The following is a 21,384-nucleotide window of genomic DNA, read 5'->3' as shown; positions in this document are numbered from 1 at the left end:
GAGGAGATTTGGATAAAGTGTCTCCTAATTGGTCAACGTTCTGGAGGCTTGTCCAGAGAGTAGGGGATGGGATGAGGGTGACTTATGAATATACACAGCTGGGCATGGAGACACCCTCCCCAGTTCATCCTGCCCTGTGGGGGATCCCGGGGAACGGGTTTCCTACTGCCACCGGTTGGATGGCTCACTCTCTGGAGGAAGTTCCCTATAACTAACTTGTGGGTTTCCTTCTCTCTAATCCTACATCCCCATACCCCCTCTCCCCCTGACTCTTTCATACACCCATACATGTGTGTGAATGAGTCCCTGGTCCCCTGGGATGCCTGACTTGGGTATCGGGGTGGGTGCTGGCCCGCATTGGGTGGCTGTCCTGGGGGACCTGGTCCTCCTGGGCTTTGGGGGGCCTCTGCCTTGGAGGGTGGGTTGCTCTTAGGCTCCTGGGGCCATGGACCCTGCACTCTGTTCATGTCTGGGGGGCCAGCGCCAGCGGGGTCAGCGGCCATCCCTGGCCTCCTGTGGCCAGTGCTCCGTGGAAGAGGGGCACTCTGGCTGGGGCCATCCTAGAAGTGGGCTGGCTGGGATGTGTGCGCTTTGGGGGTGGCTGGTCTCCTGGGTCCCCTGGGATGGCTCTGATCTTTGTGGTGGCCTGGTCACATTTGCACAATTACTGATCACTATTCATTCCTGATATTTACTATCTTGCATGCTGAGACAGTCACTGTGTTGTGGGTTTAATTACCAACAACTATAGTTACAGGTGCAGCAGCTGGTTGTCTGTTTCTTTTTTTCTGTTAAGATTGAACAGCTGCTTTTATTGCCTTATATCTGGTATGTCATTGTCTCTTTTCTCTCTCGCTTTTTTTCTATGTATGGGGCCTTGTTAATAAAATTTTTTCTCTGATTTGTAGCTAACAAATCTAAACATTTTCTTTATTGTATTGCTGACCAGACATAAACTAACTGTATCCACTGATCCAAAATTGCTTTAGGGAAGCTGAAAGGGGTCAGCTTGCCCTTGCTACTGAAAACACATTTTCAATAAGACATCTCTGAAACAAAAACAAAGTGCCATACTCTGAGCAGTAGTGGCTGATCACTTGTTCCTTGCACCTTTACAATTACCACTTTTAAAATGGTCTCAGTGGATAATGTGCTATCTCGTGCTTTAACTGTATCTTGAGAATATACAAGGAAATTTAGAAACTGTATACCGTATGATTATGATATTGGCCTGGTTGCTGAGGAAAATCTGGTTATAGTAAATCATTTTAACACTGGAAGCCAGAAAACATGGAAATTCATGTTATTGGCCAGTTGATGTAAAAGCAGCTGGAGCTTAAAAAGAAACTAAACTAATCATCAACTCAAAGATATGATGATGTGGCCCTGTGGTGAATGTCAAGCATGTGGAAAAGCAATGCACTAGCCCAGAACTAGTATCTGTGCTAGTTAAACAGAGATAAAAGATCCCCTCTCTCGAAATACGTAACACAGAATCAGGGATTGAAAACTTAATTTTGACCTCTCACTTTGGCATTAGAAGTGCTCTTATTTACAGACAAAAAACACTTTGTTAACAAGGATTATAGAACTCATCCAGAAAGAACTTATCCAGAACTCTCTACATGTGGACAGATGGTATGGATCACACTTCTCCTTGCTGCACTGAGGGGGTGATGAGCTGGTGGCATTTTCCAGCTTCATCCCTCCATAGACCACAGAACATACCTTTTGCTCCACTTTTTTTATGTCGCGGCTTTGATGTGTTTTTTGTTAAGTCAAATCTACTGTAAGTTGTGGTAGTTCTGTTGTTGCCATATATGAAAGCATTCCAACCTGTAATTATGGCTGACATCACTTTGCAGAGGAATGCATGAAATATTGCTGTGAGAGGACCGGCAGCTTGGACAGCATATCACAGAAATACAGAGTGAACCAGCTGTAGATCTAATATCACCTATGGATCTGAAGAAACTTGCAAAGTATAATACATGTGCTACATCCTTTATGGCACTGCGTAGAGGGAGAGATGTGTCAGTTGTAAGCTTTCACTGATTACATACCAGTTGTAAGAAAATGTGGTCTCTGTGTGGCTTTCATACATAAATTTGAATTAAATATTAAATAGAATAAGCTAAATACTGTATTGCATCAAGACAAAAGGTTTATTCTAAAGAAAATGAGATTTTATACAACTTGCAGCCCACCTGTCCGCAGCAAACACATTTTGTGTGCAATTGGAGTGTCTGAGTGAAGGGAGGCCTTTCCATTAACATACACTTTATTTTTAATTAACTCTCTAGTGGTTACCATTTGACTCTGCTACACCTGAGCAGATATGCCTTAGCTTTTACAGGCCTCATTGAGGGAGAACAGGTCTTTTGATATAAATCCACCCTGAGTCTCCAACTTAACCATGGGGTAACAAGAGTTCATAATGCAACCCATGCTGACACGGGTAAGCAGAGATTATTCCAAAAGTGGAGCGATGTTGAGAGCACATCAGTAGATCCTCAGCATCTAACTCTATAATACCAGTCTGACTACCTGGGATTCATTCCATATCCCTCACTCAGCACCCAAGAAAAACTATTCTTTGATGGTTTAAAATTAATTACTAATTTAATGTGTCTATAACTTTATCATTAACTCCAGTTTAAGCTGTGTGCTGATATCTAGTGCAACTTGCAGTCATCAAGCGGTTTTAAAGTTAATTGGGAAATGGTGCCTGGCCAATTAGGAAAAGGCAGTGAAAGAGAGAAGGATCAGCTTGGATAATAAATCCACAAAACTGGGAACTTTCACATTTACTTCTGTTAATTAGTGAATTCTCTTTTTGTCTGAAGTCCTTTACTCGTATAGTGTGTATGTACTTAAATTATCAAAAGGACTGTGATTCTTTGCCTGGTTAGTGAACTGCACCATTGTGCCTTTGGAGACTGATTACCAGAGGCTCAGCAAAGGTTTTTAGGGGCCACATGCCTGGCTTGTTCCAGAATCTGGTCTCCTGAGGAGAGGTTAAAGAGAAGAGTCAGCATCTCCCTTGGAGCTGCAGACTTGCTCCCTGCCACCATGTCATCAATCCTGGAGCCTAATCGAGTTATCATATCAACAAATCTCCCATCAGGGGTTCCACGGTTGACACTTTTAGAAAGGCACCCACAGGGGGACAACAAATTTTGAACTGCAGGGCGTTGCTAAGTGAAGAGCCGCGGCACCTGTAAAGTTCTCTTCTCCTGCCCACAGTGAGGGCCCTCCCTCTGGGCATGAGGCTGCTCTCTGGCCCCTGGTCAGCCATGGAGCACAAGGGCTGGGAAGCAGGAACCATAGTTAATGTTGCTAACAATAGCATGATGGCACAATGGAAGCAGTATATCACCAAGACTGTCAATAAATTTAAAAGCAACCCACAAACAATTAGCTGAAAGGGCAGCAAGGTTTCAAGGCCGTGGGGCTCTGCTCTTCAGGCCAGTGGAGACAAACTGTCCACCCACGTTCAAATAGCAGCTGGTAATTCATTGGCGGAGCGGGGGGGTGGCTTTGGGGGCTTAAGCCCGGGTAGTTTTTTCAAAAGCCCCGGATATTTTTTTTTTAGTTAGATGCCTTACAAACTGCATAAAACAAAACCAACTACACACCATACTCGACACAACGCACACAGTGCACAGTTGTAACTTACCCCTTACCCCTAACTAACCCCTAATTTTGGTATGATCCGAATCCGGGCGCGCCACTTGAGTGTTTGTGCACGGCGCGCGCACGTAGGGCAGAGACGCTGCTTAAACAAACAAACCGGTGACCTGCTGAATGAGTCGGATAGAGGAGCGCTCTACTTCCAAAGTACTACTACAGTACAGCGGGTGGGTATTACGCAAATATGATGAGGAATCACAAAGTTGTGTTGAGATTGATGTCACGCTGCTCACCTTACCGGACACGTATTACGTTACTTGTATAAGTCTTTGCTAGCTCTGCCGGGGCTAATCATCAACGATGCTGTGTTTTCTAGCTTACATGTGTGTTGTCTATGAAATTGGAGTTAATAAACAATTAATATACTAATAAAATCATTGTCGTGTTACTAAATAGATTGTATATTTTTAGTTGCTACCTGCCATGGCTAAATTAAGTACCATCTAAATCTGTTTTAGTTCTGTACTGATATGAAAACAACCAACCATGGACATCAGGGTTTTCTTTCAAAGAAAAAACACAGGTAAATGTTATTATATTAATCAAGCTTTATGTGTAGTTCGTTATATTTGTAGTAGTAGGTGAAATAAGTGAAATTTCATTACAACAGTAGATTTATATTGATGTTCTTGATGTTTGGTTTGACTGCTAGCACAAAGAGAGAGGAACATAGAGGGAGACAAAGAGAGTGAGCAGAATGAGAACAGCAGCACAGAGACGGAACAAGATCCAGGTGAGAAAGACAATGTTAGTCGAGACAGTTCTTTGCCAAAATCTCATTAGCACGTTAGACTAGTGTGTCCTTTTAGATTTATAATTTTACGCTAATTCTAGATTTATGGTTTAATACCAACTAGTAATTAGAGAGATCAATATAGAGATACGTATCTAATGACTCTCTTTCTGATCATTTAGATAGGTCAGGAGAAGTCAGGGGAGAGAGAGAACACCAAAACACAGCAGCATTACAGCAAGAAGCAGCAGGTCGAATGACAGGAAGTTATCCAGGGACAGCTGAAAGGGTACAAAATGAGACAAGGGAAGAACAGGAATTACTGCAAGGAGCAGCAGGTGGAATAGCAGGAAATGACTTAGGAACTGCAGAAAGTGGTCCAAGACAAACTCTACTCCAACAGTATCCACTCAGCCAGTTTGGAGGCCAACAGAGAGCTTTTAATAGCAATTGGTTCCAACAATTTAAATGGCTAGAGTATTCTGTAGCAAGGAACTTGGCTTTCTGCTTTTCATGTCGTCTTTTTGGGAAGCAGAACACTATAAAAAAAGATGGCCTCAGTCGTTCAGGGTTCTCTAACTGGAAAAGGGCTTTGGATACATTTAGGGAGCACGAAACAAGTTCCACCCATGCATCATCAATGATATGCTGGCATAGCTTCAAAACCACCAAAAAACAAGGTGATGTGCTTGAGCAGCTTAGATCAGCAAATGCAGCAGAGATCTCAGACAGACGCCAGTACCTCCACAGGATCTTAGCTGTAACAAGCTTCCTTGGCAAACAAGGAATACCATTCCGTGGCCATGTTGAGCAGGAGTCCAGCCATAATCAGGGAAACTTCCTTGAGTGCATGAAGCTCCTAAAAAAATTTGATCCTTTTTTGCAAAATCACACACCTCCCTCACATACCACTTATCTTTCTCATTTTGCACAAGATGAGATGATCACTAGTATTTCACATGAAATAACAGGAAACATAGTTAAAGAGATGAAGGAAGCAAAGATATATTCTGTTATGGCTGATGAGGCTAGAGATGGGCACACAGAACAGCTAGCTGTTTGTGTACGCTTTGTGTCAGGTGAAGGCCATATCAAAGAGTGTTTTCTTGGTTTACGGAAACTTGAAAGGTTTGATGCACAGTGCATTACAGACACAATTGAGGAGCTATTGCAGTATTACACACTCAATGACTTACTTTGTGTTGCTCAATCTTATGACGGGGCATCTGTCATGAGTGGCGCGGTGGGCGGTGTGCAGGCCCGTTTTAGACAGCGACACCCTGAAGCAGTATACATTCACTGCTATGCACATGAGCTTAACCTTGTCCTTTGCCATACATGTAAAGCTATCCCTGCTGCTTCTGACTTCTTTGGACTTTTGGAAAATGTGTACACATTTTTCAACACCTCTCTGGTAAACCACACAAGGTTTAAAGAATTGCAAAAGGACCTTGGACTGGTTCCTTCTGAGCTTGTTCAGCTTTCTAACACAAGATGGGCCTGCCAAGTAAAATCAGTTACAGCCCTTCTTAACAACATTTCTGCTGTTTTAGCGACTCTCGAGGCCACAAATACCCCTATTGCAAAAGGGATCTTGTCCAAACTGTCAAAGCCCAAGACTGTGTATATGTTGATTATGTTCTCACAGGTACTTGGCGTCACTGAAGGCCTGCACCGCTACCTGCAGGGAGAAAGGCTAGACATGGGCAAAGCTGTGGAGTACAAGATGTCAGTAGTTGATACACTCACAAATCTGCGCACAGAGGCTGCTGCTGAGGAAATATTCAAGAAGGCCATGGATGTTTGCAGGGACTGCAACATCCAGATTCCTCAGGGACCGCGGCACAAGCAGAGGAGACTCGATGGCTTTGTGGTGGAGTCCAGCTGTGGCGCAACACCAAGTCTCACAAGCTCAGCAGAGTTTAGGTGTGAGATATTCTTTCCTTGTCTTGACCGAATGTTGAAGGAACTAGCAGACAGATTTTCAGGGGCAGGACAGAAAATAATGGAGGGGATTCAGGCCTGCAATCCATCTTCCCCAACATTCCTCTCTGAAGATGCCTTAAAACCCATTGCAGCCCACTACCATGTGACCATAAAGCCCGAAGAACTCCTTGTGGCAAAAAACTTCATAAAAAGAAAAATGGAAAAAGAGGACATTCACAACATTACAACAGCCTTCCACTTGCTGGATGAGGACATGTTTCCAACTCTGAAGGCCATCTTTAGAATTGCGTTAACCATTCCTGTCAGTAGCTGCAGCTGTGAGCGTTCTTTTAGTGCCCTGCGTCGTCTCCACACATGGCTAAGGAGAACCATGGGACAAGAGAGGCTGAATGATTTGGCCATATTATCTATTGAAAAGGAATACCTTAATAACATTGAACCTGAAAATGTCATTGATAGGTTCGCAACACTCAAGCCTCGAAGATACAGTCTTATATTGCCAAAGTAAATGGTTTTGTCAGTGTAGTGCAGGTCAAGATCTATGATGATGTTCAGTGCTACTATTGTATTGTTTTTATTCTGGTTTTGTCTTGGTTTAGTCCTCAATTGTCCTGATTTTAAACTGTTTTGGTTCTGGTTTATATCTGGTTTAATCCTGTATCAGTCTGGGTTTTGGACCTGGTTTTTGTTCTGTTTTATAGGAAATTTTGTACTGGTTTAGTCATGGTGTAGTATGGATAAATCCTGGTTTAGTCCTGATGTAGTGTAGTGCTGCATAAATCCTGAGTTAGTCCTGGTGCAGTATGGATGAATCTTGATTTAGTCCTGGTGTAGTGCAAAATTTGCCCTGATACAGCCCTATTTTGTTTGTTTGTTTGCTTTTTTTGTAGTTCTGCATTGTTGTTTAATGCCAGTTCAGTGGTTTTATCCTGGATTGAAGTACTTACTGTGTAAATGTTAAAAGTTACATACATTTTGAAAAATGTTCAGCATCTTTTGTATTGATTATCATTCTCCTTCTTATTGTTATTATTATTATTATTATTTATGTGATACAAATGTGATATTTTTTTTCTAGAGTAGATTGTGCTGGCAATAAATCTAAAATTGTACTCTGCAACTGTACTTTTTTCAGTCTGTTTTTTTTTACCCTAACCCCTTCGGCCATTCTGGTCTAAGCCCCGGGTGTTTTACAGGTCTGGCTCCGCCCCTGTGGTAATTCTGCAGAGAGAATACGTCCACAGACTCCTGTGGATTTCCGCCTGACCTTTAAGTGTGTCCCCCAAAAATAAACCACATGCTGGGCCATTCTGCTAGTCACAGGATGGTTTATGACTTCTTGAATGTGGGAAATGTTGCCCAATAGATTGTCCTTATGGCCATATAGAATTACATAGTTTGTTCATTTCATGGTTTACATTATGCATAGCATAGGCCAGCCAGCTGCTTCCCTTGATGGTGAATGATGTCAAAGCCAAATGTTTACTTTCTGTGATGACGGAAAGCAAGTCTAGTTTCTGTGCATACGTGTTGATCCTTTTTAACTTTTCAGTACTGATTTTTGTTTAAACATACCCCTAGATTTGCTTTCTTAGTTTTTGCTGAATGAGGGTAAAGTGAGTCATCAGTGACCCCTGGATAACATAATCTCCTCTTGATTAGATTTTTGTTAGATCATTTTGAAAGGGATTCGTTTTCATTGTCTCTAGCCCTAAAATCACCCTACATGAAAAAACAAATGCCATTTCTGATTTGGGCAAGTGGGTATGAGGTCCATATGTTCACAATACCCTAACAAGAACAAAATGCACTTCAGGGCAATCAAAGCTCGCCTGTCTTCCTCAACCAGAAAACTTTTGATGCTCTCAACTTATTTCTGAAATGTCCTGGTTTGATGGAGTTGCTTAAATTTGTTGGCAGACGATTAACAGTTTGCAACAAGATGACAGATCAAACTTGCTTTACTTTTGGCAACACATATTTTAGAAACCGCATTTCTCAAGATGTGAGCTTGCCCAAGTTTTGTTCATTAGCAGAAGGTTTTAGGGGAAACATCCAAAGGAAAATAACTTAAATCAATTGCAGCTGATATTAGAGAATAAATGTATAAAAACAAAAACCAAGTCTTTACTAAACTGAATGTTCAAGACGAACACTTGTAGTTAAAGATAAGCCAAACAAGAACAAGAATATATTGTGTCTTTTCAGAACTAAGAAAAACTGACCAGATTTAGGTACAGCCTCTTAACATTCTCTTCATCCAGCACCTCTATAAATCATTTGTCTGAACGCCACTGCTTCCTGCTGCTGACCAGCTCGACCCATTGGCCAGGAGCCAAGCCTGTGTCCGTACAAGGCCCTGACCCGTGAACCTTGGCCGGAGCCCTTGGGCCAATGGGGCGAGACCGTCAAAGCTACGACCCCAGCAGCCAAGGGCTACCTGCTGCTCTGGCATAATGCAATTGGACACAGCTATCAAAATGATGGAACGCACTGAATTCTCCACGCTGACCACTCCAATGGTTGCTGCTGACCGTAGCAGCTAACTCTGACTCCAGACGCTCAGAAAGGAAGAAATAGTTTCTTTTCATTTTGTGTCACAGATGTCTTTTTGCGGTTTTTACTTGTGTTGTTAAGGTTCCTAAATGCAGTAATTTAGATGTTTTGGGGGCTGGTCAAGGCTGTGTCTTAATTGTAATGCCCTATTACAGTAAAAGCAAGCTGAACAAGTGTCTGAGTTTAGGTCTTTTTTGTTTAAACTGATTTAATATACAAGCGTTACATTACTGCATTTCTAAACCCCTCGTGTTTGCTCCAACTCGTACTGATTCATTCACATTGTTATGTTTTATGCTAGGTTGTCCCAAAACCCAGCTCCTGCTGACATTTCCTCTTTCTGTCTCCACCTCTGTTTTGTTAATAGTATGAGGTTCACACTGGCAATATAATTACAAACTTTAGATGCTTCCAAGAAAGGCTCTGCAGGATGCTAACCCCATGAAGCCTTAACGGCTGTTTAGTGATCAAGAGAAAAGGTGTGCCAGTGATTCCCAGCCTGGCTCTCTGTTAACTGCAGGGGTACTAGTCTATTCATACAGGTGCAAACCCCCCGTCACCCCCTTCCTAAAAAAAAAACAAACACCTGAACAACCCCCTCCAAGTTACAATTAGCATCCTCCATGCCCTGTGGAGTTAAACTCTGAGTGCACACAAATGCATCTGACTGACAGGCAGCTTAGGCAAATGACTTGTTTGGGGAGTGGGCCGAGTCTCTTTGGGCTTACAGAAAGGCTGAGTGAATCTCAGCTGGGAGCATTTGCAATACATAACAGTGTGAGAAAGAGGAGCATCTGGGTATATCTCACCTGAATTCACACAGAATATCTTGTTGAAAGCAGGATTTAGAATTTCCTACATCTTAGGTTTTTACCCCCTAACTGTTAGTGTTAGAGAGCGTGTATAGCGAGCTGTGCTCTGGTGGAATTTCAAATAAGTGGTTGTATCATGAGGTTCATGGTACTGAGAAGCAATAGAGTAAGGTGTGTTTTTTTGTGATCCAAGTGGTTGGCCTATAAAGGAACGGATCAGCAAAAGTTGCTTTACTTGTGAGTGGTTATCTTCAGCCCTCATGTTACTTAATAGCATAGCAAACTGAGTCACAGCAGTCATTCATTTCGAAGGTCCTATGCACATAGGAAAATAGTACAAACCAAATACTTTTACACTCACTTAAAAGTACAGCAAGTCAGTTTTTGGTATATTTGTAAAACTGAAAACTTTTCATTTTATAAACCTCATGAGATGTCTTTCAGAGAGATTTCTCAGATGTGTAAAAATGCATATTGAAATATGTACAGTTGTGATTAAATGTTTAAAAAAGCATAATCCTATCGCATTAGAGATCCAAATTCAACATAAGACATAAAATAATGTTTTTCTTTCTAATTTTCTGCCAGTTTCAGAAAATTTAGGTCATTATAATCGCTTGTTTCTCCATTAAACTGCTTTTTTCCCCCTCTCAGTAAATGTTTTTTATGTGTTTTCTAAGTTTGATGTTACCTTTTTCAATAGATACTTTTACAATAAATAATTAAATCCTCAAAGGTATGAATTTCCTCTGGTGGAAAAAAATGTGGCATCTAATGAAGTCTAAAGTTTGCCCTCACTATGAAATTGGCCTTTGTGTTACTTTCAAAAACTCCTGGATTGTCTTCAAAGAATTTCTATATGGGCTAGTAGATCTCATTACTCATCTCTGGAAAAGTTTAGTTCAGGGTCCTGTCATTTTGAAAGGGGTAAGCTTGGTACAATGTCCTCTGTGTCTTTTTGCGATGGACCAGTGAGTCCAAGCTGCACAGAGGGAAAAAGCGAAGGAGGTGGGTGTGGTATTATGCGCAAACAGACCAATCTGGACAGACAAACGGATAGCAGCATCTGCCTGCTTTGTCAGAGGAGGAGAATTTAATGGAAGAACTGAGTGCCAAACATCCAGCAGGACCAGATGAGGACAGAGATGGATGGGTGAGAGGTCATAGGCTTCCCCTGGCCAACGGGTCCAGCTTCTTATCTCTAACCCTTACTGGCAAATTGATTGGTTGTGGGGCATCACTCATCAACTAAACCCAGGTCAACGCTTTCTTCTCCACCCTCTGCCCACAGGCGAAGCGTTGTAAGCCTTCGTGTATGTGCCAGAATATGGAGATGGATGAATGTACAACAAAACATAAGGCTTGTAGATGAGTTCATAAAGGTCATCTTGATCTGGAAGTGCATTAAATAAAATTACAATCCAGTTTAATGAAAATTTATTTAATCTAAAGTAGAACAATTTTTTATGATTGTGTTTATATTTAAAAATTCATAAAAGGTTGTCTTGGTAGGAAGGCCAATGGATTACATTGAACTTTGTCTTCAAATTTCAAACCCCCCTTCCACTCTTACCCATGCATAAGGGGACAGTTGCGTGGACAACTGTAACAGGAAAAAATCCTTCAGTAGAACCAGACTAAGGAAAGGCGTCCATCTATCTTGACTGGCGGAGAATTGAGAGAAACCCAAATATTTTAGAAATTAATTACTGAATCACTATCTATGGGGGACAGGTTTGAAAAAGGGCATGTAGCAATAGTGGCCCTCCAGGACTAGCTTTGGACATCCCTGCTCTTGTTAAATTAAGTAGCTAATTTGGCAATTGATTTTTGCTTGTCCTTTAGTTTTCAAAATTAAGAATAAATTGAAAGTTAAAGCAAAATTGTAAATTTCTGAGGATGAATAAACGTGAACAACTGGAAATTGAGTTTGTGGGGAGCACAGGAAGTGCAGGAAGTAACTTGAAGTAAGTGATCAGTAAATCCTACACAATCAGTACCAAAAATAACATTTACTAGTTTTTGTTATAACAAGAAATACATCATTAGTCTCATTGTTAAATTAGATGAACCACCTTCTTAAATGTTTTACATACATAGTGTTTAACTTGTTTTATTTGGAGGAGTAGGAGGGGTATGGGAGAATCTGGTTACAGACAGAAATCACAGTGCCCTGTGGGACAGCCATTAATGCACAAAACAAGGGGAGCCAAGAGGATGTCTGCACTCCAGGGATCTAATCTGGTTCCTTGGACTCTGATCAGGAATCAGGAAAAGACTAGTTCTGCGACTCCTGAGCTCCTGATTCTAGCAGGTGGCTTTACTTCACCAGCAATTAACCGCCCTCATGCTTTTGCTATTTCTGTGGCTGAATTAAGCTCATAGGAACATTAGCTCTGGTCATGTTAGCTGAAAAAGAAAAATCAGCGAGAGCTTATTTTTATCCGCTTGTCTTTCTTTATTGTTTCATCTTCTTTTGTTGAAACTTTAATAACATCTAAATCCCAACTTAGTCCACAGAATCATTGTCTACCATGTCAACAGAAAAACTGAGAAACATTAAACTTTGCTAGCATGTTGCGTTTTGGTTGAAATCAGTCATTTGTGACTCAGCAGCAAAAATTGACCACAGTTTATTCTACAAAAACATGAGGAGTAACTTTGTTTGACTCCATACAATTTACCTCTTCTCATTAGTTGTGTCTTCTGTTCTCGGTTCTTTGGCCTATGAACATCTGCTCAGCGTTCTTCGCAACAGACTTTTCACAGCCTCACTTTTTAATCTTGGTTTTGGAATCAGCCCTCTTTATCTGGAAGCTTTGAGTTGCTGCTTGTGAGTGAAATTAATTGTGTGTTAAGAAGAGTGGAATTAATGGCTTGCACTGAATCCTGTGGCCTCGGCTGGCTTAGCTACTGATCCTGCTTGTTACAGGGGCTTGGCCATTGTAGATGGTGAGATGATTGTGTGGTTTCAGCCTCTTGTCTCTGTCTCTTTTGTCTTTTAGGGGAACACAGGGGTCTCTTCTTTTGTCAGCCTCCATGTTCCTTTTAGGTGATATCACAGCTGGCCCTGTTAATTTACTCAGGACATCGTGTGACCCTACCCCCCAGGAGGGTACTGTAAATGTGAGCTCACACATGCTTAAACATGCTAGACAGCAGAGTATGACACAAAGTATTTCATGTGGTCATATACAAAGCTCGATCTTTAAAATGAGTGCAGATATTTGTGCAAGTTTTGTAAGAAATGTTGAAACTTATGGACATGTTCATTTTCCATGTTCTAGTTTACTTTTAAGAAAAGAAAAAAGTACAAGTCAGGTTTAAAGGTTGTCCTTGGGAATCCTAAACATGTGTTGTCTAGCCATCTGCCTTCCCTTCAAGATGCTGACTCATTAAGCTCAACAAATACAACTACTATACAGTTAGACAATTACTGTAAACAACTTGGTAATGGGTTTATGGTGTCTAGAATGATGGCCTGCTAAATAAAACTACAGGATTCCCACAAAAACCTGACATGGCTGTAAATATGTATTAACCAGAAAATGGGTCTTGTGTGGGATGATTTAGACAAGACAAAGAGTGGCCCTCAGACAAAGCAGGGAGATGCAGTAAGAAAGAGGGGATTCCACTTTGCTAATGAGTTTCTCCATAGAAATGTAAAAAGGTGGGTGTTTAGGAAGAACAGTTGTCCCGCTAGTTAGGCCTGATAAACTGTAAAGTGCAGAGGTCTAACTGCTGTGCCCACTGTCCATTGTTGGCATGCTAATTCACCCAGGCCCAGCAGTTATGTCTCGAAGGGTTTTTATTGTGGCATGAGGCAAGAAGGGGACAAAGTCATTATTGGGAGGAAACCCTGCTAAATCAGAGAGGAGAAAGAGGCTTTGTTAAGTGGCCATTCTTCAGAAGTCTAAAAGAGAAGCACCCCCTTCTAGCCACAAATAAAAATTAAACTTTTGACTCAATAAATGAAGGACCTTCCAATTTTGCTCAGGGTCCTTCAACATCAATGGCTAAGAGTTTCTACTCTGCCTCAGCAGAAGTGGTCAGCCATTAAGAGTAGCTGACAGAGGGAAACCCTTGTGCCAAGTGAAGGTCATATGACGAAGCTGACATCAGAGCACGCAAACCAGCCTTCTTTGTTTGTTTCTCAAGGTGTTCAAATGTAGCAAAATGACTTTCTGGAAATAATGAACAAAAAGTGCTCTGATGCAGCATCTTTTAAAGAAAACACAATGAATGCAACTGAAGTTTATACACACATACATCTTTAAAGTGTCATGTGAAACATTGCCTGAAATAGTGGACTTTCTTGCGCAACATAGTAGACTTTATGCCAATCCTTTCATTATCACATCTAAATGGCTAAGTTAAGGGGATATCAGTGGTTTTTGTGTTGGGGAAGATGAGGACTAGGAGATTATACAACCGATTGAAATGTAAAATAGCTATTGCAATTACCCATAACCTCAGTGCGAACCTTGCCTGAAACAATGCATCTAGTTTCAAAGGCTAAGAGGCAGGCGCATCTCTGAGAGGCCCAGCTAGATAACAAGGAGGCATCATTAAAGGTAAAGAATAGGAACAGATATTGCAATGATATGGGGGAACAGAGGAGCTCCCTCCTTCAATCCCTCTTTTGAATCTACTTTAAGTCATTTAGAGTAAAATATGAAGCCAGGTAAGTTCGGGATTTATTCATTTTAACATCAAGGTGGAAAATGGGACTTATTCGGTAAATAAAGAACGGGTTTAATTCTCTTAGCCAGTGAAGTGATACTTATGAAAGAACCTAACAGCAAGTGTGGGATTTATCTGACAAATAGTGTGGAGAAAGCTGATCAAAGTAGGTCTGTCATTTTGGGAGGAGGAGGAGGGTGTCTGGTTTTGCTTTGTGTGGTTTCAAATTATTCTTTTTATTGGTGGTATCAGCTGTGCGTGAAATACCTCTCACTGACCTGTCATGTTCTGCCATTTCATAGAGCTGTGAAAGGTCTGTTTAGTCTCGGACAGAGCTGGATTTAACAGTTATTTGCATGCTAATGTCTCCATTACAATCCAGCCTAGAGAACAGATACGGGATCAGAACAACTGCTACCTTTTAAAAGAGGGCTGTGCCCCTTTTATACCAGGGAGGTCTTTTGACAGTTGAAAGTAGTGGAGCACACTGTTTCAGCCTGTGTGTTGGAGGGGTGGGGGCTGAAACACACAATACAGTACACTGAGGACATCTAATCTCACCCACCTCAATTCAACCAGATGGATGGGTTTCTCTCTCTGTTTTATGTTTGCTGCTGTCCCCTTAATTCCAACTCTTAATCACTCTGCCTGTCGGCGCACTGACCTCAGCTTGCCCTCAACCCACTTGAGAACGACCTCGATCCCTCTTCGAATCTGCTACACCAGCAGCCCCAGTATGAAGGGCAGATGTGGATCATGAGCCAATCTGCTCTCTGATGTGTTTGCAGTCTCCATCCTCTCTGTCAACACATTGCTTTCTCTGCCACTCTGTCACTCTCACAATAAGAGGCAGTGCTCTTTTGTCTAAGAAGAGTTTAGATGAAGAATGCAAACTCCAGATTGAGCTCAGTGGATGGAAAAAGAGTTCGTTTGATGTTTGATCGGCTGATGCCATATGAAAAAGGCCTGACTGTTTGGGTCTGAGTTGTGTCCTAACAAATGTCCTTTGGAACTGTGTTTGCATGGATTTGCATAACAGGCCTGAAGATGAGTTTTAATGAAGAGGTGGGTTTGGGTCTATTTATTTGGAATGAACTGTTCTGCCAATTGATCAGCAGATTTCAAATGTTGAGCCACTTATAGTAAACAAAAATTCTATCTTCAAAATCCATTTTTCCATTTCTTATTTTATTAAAGTGGTCTTATGAGCTGCAGATAACCTGTTAAGGCGGATTTATGCTTGTGCGGCATCTGCGTGTGGCCGGTTACATCATAGCTGATGCTGGTGAGTTTGCTCTTGCACTCGAGCGTAGGGGGTGCGCGTCGTTTTGATGTCATGTTGCAGTTTCTCCTCCTAATCTGAAGGTGGCAGCAGGGGTGATATCGGCCAGTAAACTCACCAGGTCGGAGTTCTTTTGATGGTTCACTTCAGTTCGGTAGGTGTTTTCTGTTTAAAAACAACAATGGAGTTCAGTATGCTTCAGTCTCTTTATTAGCTTATGGAAGAAAACGAAGAAATAATTTGATCAGCCTCTCATCAACTTGATGCATTGGGTGTTGTTTTTAAAAATGGCAGTTACTACATAAATTCAGCAAGAAGATCCAGAAATCCTGAAACTCCTAATCCCACATTGACCAATTATAAGGACTACATCCGTGTAACCATCTACGTAGCTGGGGTTCATGTCAGGTCTGGAAAAGGTGGGCTTCGGGCTTCCGCGTAGCGCGCTACACAGCGCCTATGGTGGTGACGCAGACGCCACAGAGTATAAATCCGCCTTAATGCTCACATTCACTTCCCAAACTACATATTCCATAACCAGGTCACCCACAAGGCCACTTTCTGAAAGGGGATGTTAATTTGTATAAATATGCCTTTTAAAACATGCACGGCTTTCCAGCAATCTGATGGCACCCTACTTGTTTTCTGTAACATTTTACAATGGTGTTCTTACTTAATCAAACCCATTAAACTTATAACTGTGAGAAAACTGTTAAGCAGCATGTTTTTCCCTCTGGTAGTTACTTGTATCACCTGGAGGCTATTAGGTTGTTATGAGAATACTGTAACTTTATGAGGAATTGCAGAATTTTTGGAGGTGTTGTACTGTCTCACATACAGTGGTGAGAGTGCAGATGGTGTCCTAAATTCATGTAAAAGATCCCATTTTTCTCAAGCTGAAAACAACATTGTCACTGTAAATGTAATTAAATCCTTACAAGTATATTAGGTGTTCAACAAGGGATATTTTTAACTTCTTTCATCCACCACTGCTATATTTCACACAGCCATTATATGCTTCACATAATAATATCTGTTTTTGGAATATCACATGTTTCTAATGAATCCTGTGACTTTATGGAGACTCTAGGGATTTACTCCACTTGACATATGGTTTAATCTCACGCAAATGACAAATATTGCTCACATACTGTACCTCTCTCTATCACTTTCCACAGGTTTTTCTGAGAGGAGCACCAAAACAAAAGTGAATAAAATATGAATGGCTAAAAACCATTGCTTTATCTGACTAATTAAGCTATCAACGTAAAGTAGCTTAGGCTGAAAATGGGTTTATTTTATTCATTCTTTCATTAAGACCTCATTGCAATTCATTGCTAGAAGGCATTCATGGATTACTGAAAACTTCACTTTTGAAGAAATTTTAGTTAAACGCAGTGATGTCTACATCATAAGATCATGGCTATAAATTCTGGTGAAGACAGACAGTCGAGCAAACAACGGTGGATCCTCCCTTTCTGGGCAGCCTGAAGGCCTTTTTGAGGTGAACAATGCCTCACTTGAGGAGATGGGTGCCACTGTTTGCAAAAGGAAGCTGTGACGCAAACCACTGCCTTTAGCTTCAAGGTGTGAAACACATTAACATCTCTTAAGCCCAGTAACACCTTACCTGATGTATTTGAAGTCTATAGAAGCAGCAGGAGCTCTCATTCAGGCCATTCACCATTCAGCTATCTCGCACAGCAACAGCGCATCAGCTGACCTCCATTTTATGGTAACGTGACAGGCAGGGGTTTGTGTGTGATAACATCTGCGATAATGAGCGTTTAGATGATGAGCCCAGTCCTGTGACCCATGTGGCTACTTTATGGTCTTCCCCTGGCTATGCTTCAATTTGAGGTTCACTTCAACAATGGCTAAAGGCAATAAGGTCTGGTCATGCGGTTGGGTGTTGTGATGCAGGCAGGCAAGAGGATGGTGGGGGCTGAGATAACAGTAAAAAAGCAATATCACTATAGGGTCCTCTCAAACAAGAGGACTAGTTGTTGAAATTTTATGAACTAAGGGGATGATCATAATACACTTTCATGCCAACATGTTTATTGCAGAGACCAGGTGTGTGTGACAAACAGATGTTAGGAACATAGCTGGTATGAATTCATGCACAGATGTCGGCTGTGTGTCAGTGCAAATAGAAAAAGCCATAAATCTGAAATAAAATTAGAGCATATTGGAACATACAGTAACATGAAGAGGAAACATTCAAGACATTAAAGCAGCAGGATATCAGATCAACAGCTTGATGTGATTGAAGTGTGCTGATGTTTCTTTCATGTTTTAAGTAAGTCCATGTGGTATGAAATGTCATACATAACAAGGGTATTTTATTTTATTTTTCATTTTGGTTGATACAAGGAACACGTATAAGCATCTGATGATCAATACATGCCAGAGTTTTGCTGTATAACATACTTATCTTGTAGAAGTTTTTCCTCAAGTTGACTTTCTGTGTTCATGCCTGGTCAGGGTGCCACATTGCAGTTTTGCCATTTCCACATCTTTAATTGCACCGTTCAGCTTGTGGCTTCCTGTAGCAGGCGTAGGTGTGCCACGTGTTCGTAAGGAAGCTGCAGGAACCAAGGCAATGAGATGCACCTGCAGCAATTAAACCTCACCTAAATACATGGCTGCCACCACATACTGAGTGCATGTGCTTTTTAAACAAGTTGAAAAGATTTCCAACATCCTCAGAATGTACTTACATAGCTAAGGTCAGTCTATCTACGTTTTTAAGTCTTAAATTGCAAATACTTTATTGTTATGAACCTAAAATATCACTATAGAAATGCTGACTATATTTTAGTAGGGAAAGCCAGCAATAGAATTTACTGTACACTGATAAATGTACTTGTAAAGAGCTTTAAAGTTCGTTTCTTACTTACATACACACTATGAATGAGCAATGGTGAACCAATGTGGCTTAACAAAGTAATATTTTCCCCACTCATACAGCATGACTGTTGTTGAGAGCTTACACTTTTACTTCTCTGACCTGTAAAACTGAAGCATCTAGTTTTGGATCATCCTGACAATCTTAAATAACTAATTTATCACACGTTAAGTTGACAGTTGTAGCAATGCACATTTGTCACCTCTTAACTAGACGCGCTCAGTCAGAGCTGCTGTTCATCGTGGTTATGGTTGGTCATTAAAGTGGTGATAAGTACAATTTTATATTGCAGCACATATATACTATTGATGTAATGGCTGTTTAATGTCTGTGTCCACTCCAGGTTTACTGTGTAAATGGGTGCTGATCGCCAAATGCAGGCCAGGTCTCTTCCCCATGGACACATCTAAGGACTAGTCTAACACAAGGTCAAGACCTGGCTGCATATACACCGTCTGTACCCACTTTTTCCTCCCCTGTGACTCTTTTATCTCTTTTCATCCATTTCTTTGTCCTGTCATTATTTTATGAGGTAGTGAGAAAGTGGTCATTTTGGGCGAGAGGTGGTTGGATCACAAGGGGAGTGGAGTGTGCCGTCCATCAGACTGCTCGGCCCTCGCTGTCTCCTAATGATGATATCACTGGAGCCAAGCATGCAGCGCACACACTCATCTTGTGTCGCCTCACCTCGAGCTGCTTGTCTACCAATCTGTGCAGGTGACTCACTGTGGCCCTGATAGAGTATGTCACCACTGAGTCTGGTGCCTGTCGCAGTCTGGGTGTATGTTGCGTCAGTGTGCATAAGCACAGCTGAATGCACTGGTGAAACAGAGCATGATTTACCCGATGACCCCCATGAAGTGCGTCTTCCTTATGAACTCATCTGTGACTCAACTAATAGCTAAACCTGCCATGAATTTAGCTGTGGCCTCATCACCCCTTGACCCTGCTGCAGGTTTATTGAGGCACGGCAGAGTGTGCATCACTTAGCTGGCATCTAGAGAGCAGCAGATGCTGAGTAGGTGGGTGTGGGCATGCACTCATGCACATAGTTGTTGCTGACTTTAGGTGAGCTCAGAGTGGACATCCTTTGAAGGAAGAAAAGCCAGCAGATATGAATGATCACTAATAGTCTGTAACTTTCAGCACATGACATTCCTAATGAGTGATCAGGCTGTTTTACAGCCATCTGGTGACAAGACATTCATATGACTGCAGCTCCCTGTTAGCAATGAGTTTGAGCACCAGGCAATGGAATGGGAGAGATATTAGATTTAATTGGGAAGCACAGAAGCATATTTTACTTTATGGCCTGATATTAACATGTGTATGTGTATGTTAAATGGTCGGTTAGGATTGTGAGGGGTCAAAGTTCTGTCTTATCATCTAGTGTGGGTGAACCCACCCACCTGCTGCTGTTGGATGATGTTTATAGTCCTTATCAGGCTCAGCAGCTAACTGCACACACACACACGCACACACACACACACATACATATGCTCTAAACATACCAGCCTCTGCCCTCTTGATTGCTTTGGTGGCTGAAACTAAGAACCCTCACACACACACACACACTCGTAGCCACTTCACATTCATGCACACAAACCTCTGCCCACTTGATCGCTTTAGTAGCAGAAACTGCATACAAGCTAAACAAACATGTGTTCAGACACGCACACGCATTCACATAAACACACATTTCCTCCGGCCTTCCAGTCTTTTCCCACACTGATAGAGATCAGGAGTATGCCATAAAGCCCAATCTTGCAGTGCAGGGCACAACAGAGGCCCTCCTCTTCTCTCTCAGCCCACTTAGATCACTTGCGGCTCGCAGAGCTGATAAGACCGTGGTGCCTCCCTTAACCCCCTCCAGCACCTCCTCCCTTCTCTGCCTCTCCTCATCCATTCCTCCTCCTTCCAGTGCTGCCTTGTCTTCACCTCAATGCCTCGTCATCCTCTTGAAATATTAGATATTTTCTTTTTACAACTTTGCTATAGCCATCACTGCCCACTAGACATTCAGCTATGCTCTAAAATCACAGCTAAATCAATCACCTGGCCAGACATTATTGTGGTAATTCCATATAAAACTGTGCATCATCAGCTATGACTCTCCTGTTTCCCTCATCTCATTGTGAACTAAATCTGCCATGGCCGCAGCTCCAAGACGAAACTTTCTCCCCACACAATCGTGTGCCCTCCTCCTCAGAGCAGATTTCTACATAGAAACATTTCTATGATGTCATGATTTAATGTCCAATTAATGGATAACACTGGAAACTGAGATTGTTAAAACTTCTGCAAATTATTTACTGGTGTTTGAGCATGTCCAGCCCTTTGCACTTGTAAATCATCTCTCCTCTCTTGACCCTGGCAGAACAGCAAAGTAGGCTTTATGGGAGACTGCAGTTCATGTTTTCACCTGTAGATTAGATTTTTTTTTCTTTTTAGCAACAATTATTATTTGATTTTGAGGACAGGAGGAATGATGAACCGTACAGAAGGAATGCAGGATTTTGTTCATTTTTGTTGGTGGTAGATCCTCCCATGCATGGAGCCCAAGGAAAATAGTCACTTATCTAGTACTGCATGCGCAGATACAGACGCATAAATATTTTTATAGTTTTTGGAAATTTGATTTATTCATTAATTTTAGCTATTTTTAGTTTGGGTTTTGAGAAAAGAAATCTCAGCTGTAAGTTAACCACATTTTTTTTCTCAGAACTGCATAAAACTAATGTGCATTTTGCTTAATTATCAGTAAAAA

The 21,384-nt window shown here is 41.6% G+C and overlaps 1 protein-coding gene and 1 long non-coding RNA gene across 2 annotated transcripts; one reads left to right on the top strand and one right to left on the bottom strand.

Moving 5' to 3' along the window:
- The first annotated feature begins 3,945 nt into the window (after nt 1-3,945).
- LOC121653053 (zinc finger MYM-type protein 1-like) lies at nt 3,946-6,881 on the top strand. Its single transcript, XM_042006261.1, has 3 exons — nt 3,946-4,216; nt 4,346-4,426; nt 6,075-6,881. Exons 2-3 carry the CDS (start codon nt 4,391-4,393, stop codon nt 6,879-6,881), a joined length of 843 nt encoding a protein of 280 aa, XP_041862195.1. The 5' UTR covers nt 3,946-4,216; nt 4,346-4,390.
- A 322-nt stretch (nt 6,882-7,203) lies between these two features.
- On the bottom strand, nt 7,204-20,183 carry LOC121653732. Its single transcript, XR_006012846.1, has 3 exons — nt 20,173-20,183; nt 19,054-19,057; nt 7,204-7,583 (listed from the first exon to the last, which is right to left on the bottom strand). It is a non-coding gene; the product is annotated as an uncharacterized LOC121653732 (long non-coding RNA).
- Between the last annotated feature and the right edge of the window lie 1,201 nt (nt 20,184-21,384).

This window comes from Melanotaenia boesemani, chromosome 14 (genome assembly GCF_017639745.1).
Source record: "Melanotaenia boesemani isolate fMelBoe1 chromosome 14, fMelBoe1.pri, whole genome shotgun sequence".
In the NCBI taxonomy this organism is placed as follows: Eukaryota; Metazoa; Chordata; class Actinopteri; order Atheriniformes; family Melanotaeniidae; genus Melanotaenia; species Melanotaenia boesemani.
The sequence above is the reverse complement of the archived record's forward strand: the minus strand, read 5'-3'. Positions and strand labels throughout refer to the sequence as shown.

Bases quoted from the DNA above. Each gene is read 5' to 3' on its own strand.
- LOC121653053 (XM_042006261.1), top strand. From the start codon at position 4,391: ATGAGAACAGCAGCACAGAGACGGAACAAGATCCAG. The intron at 4,427-6,074 runs GTGAGAAAGACA...ATGTTCTCACAG, and splicing joins AGAGACGGAACAAGATCCAG to GTACTTGGCGTCACTGAAGG.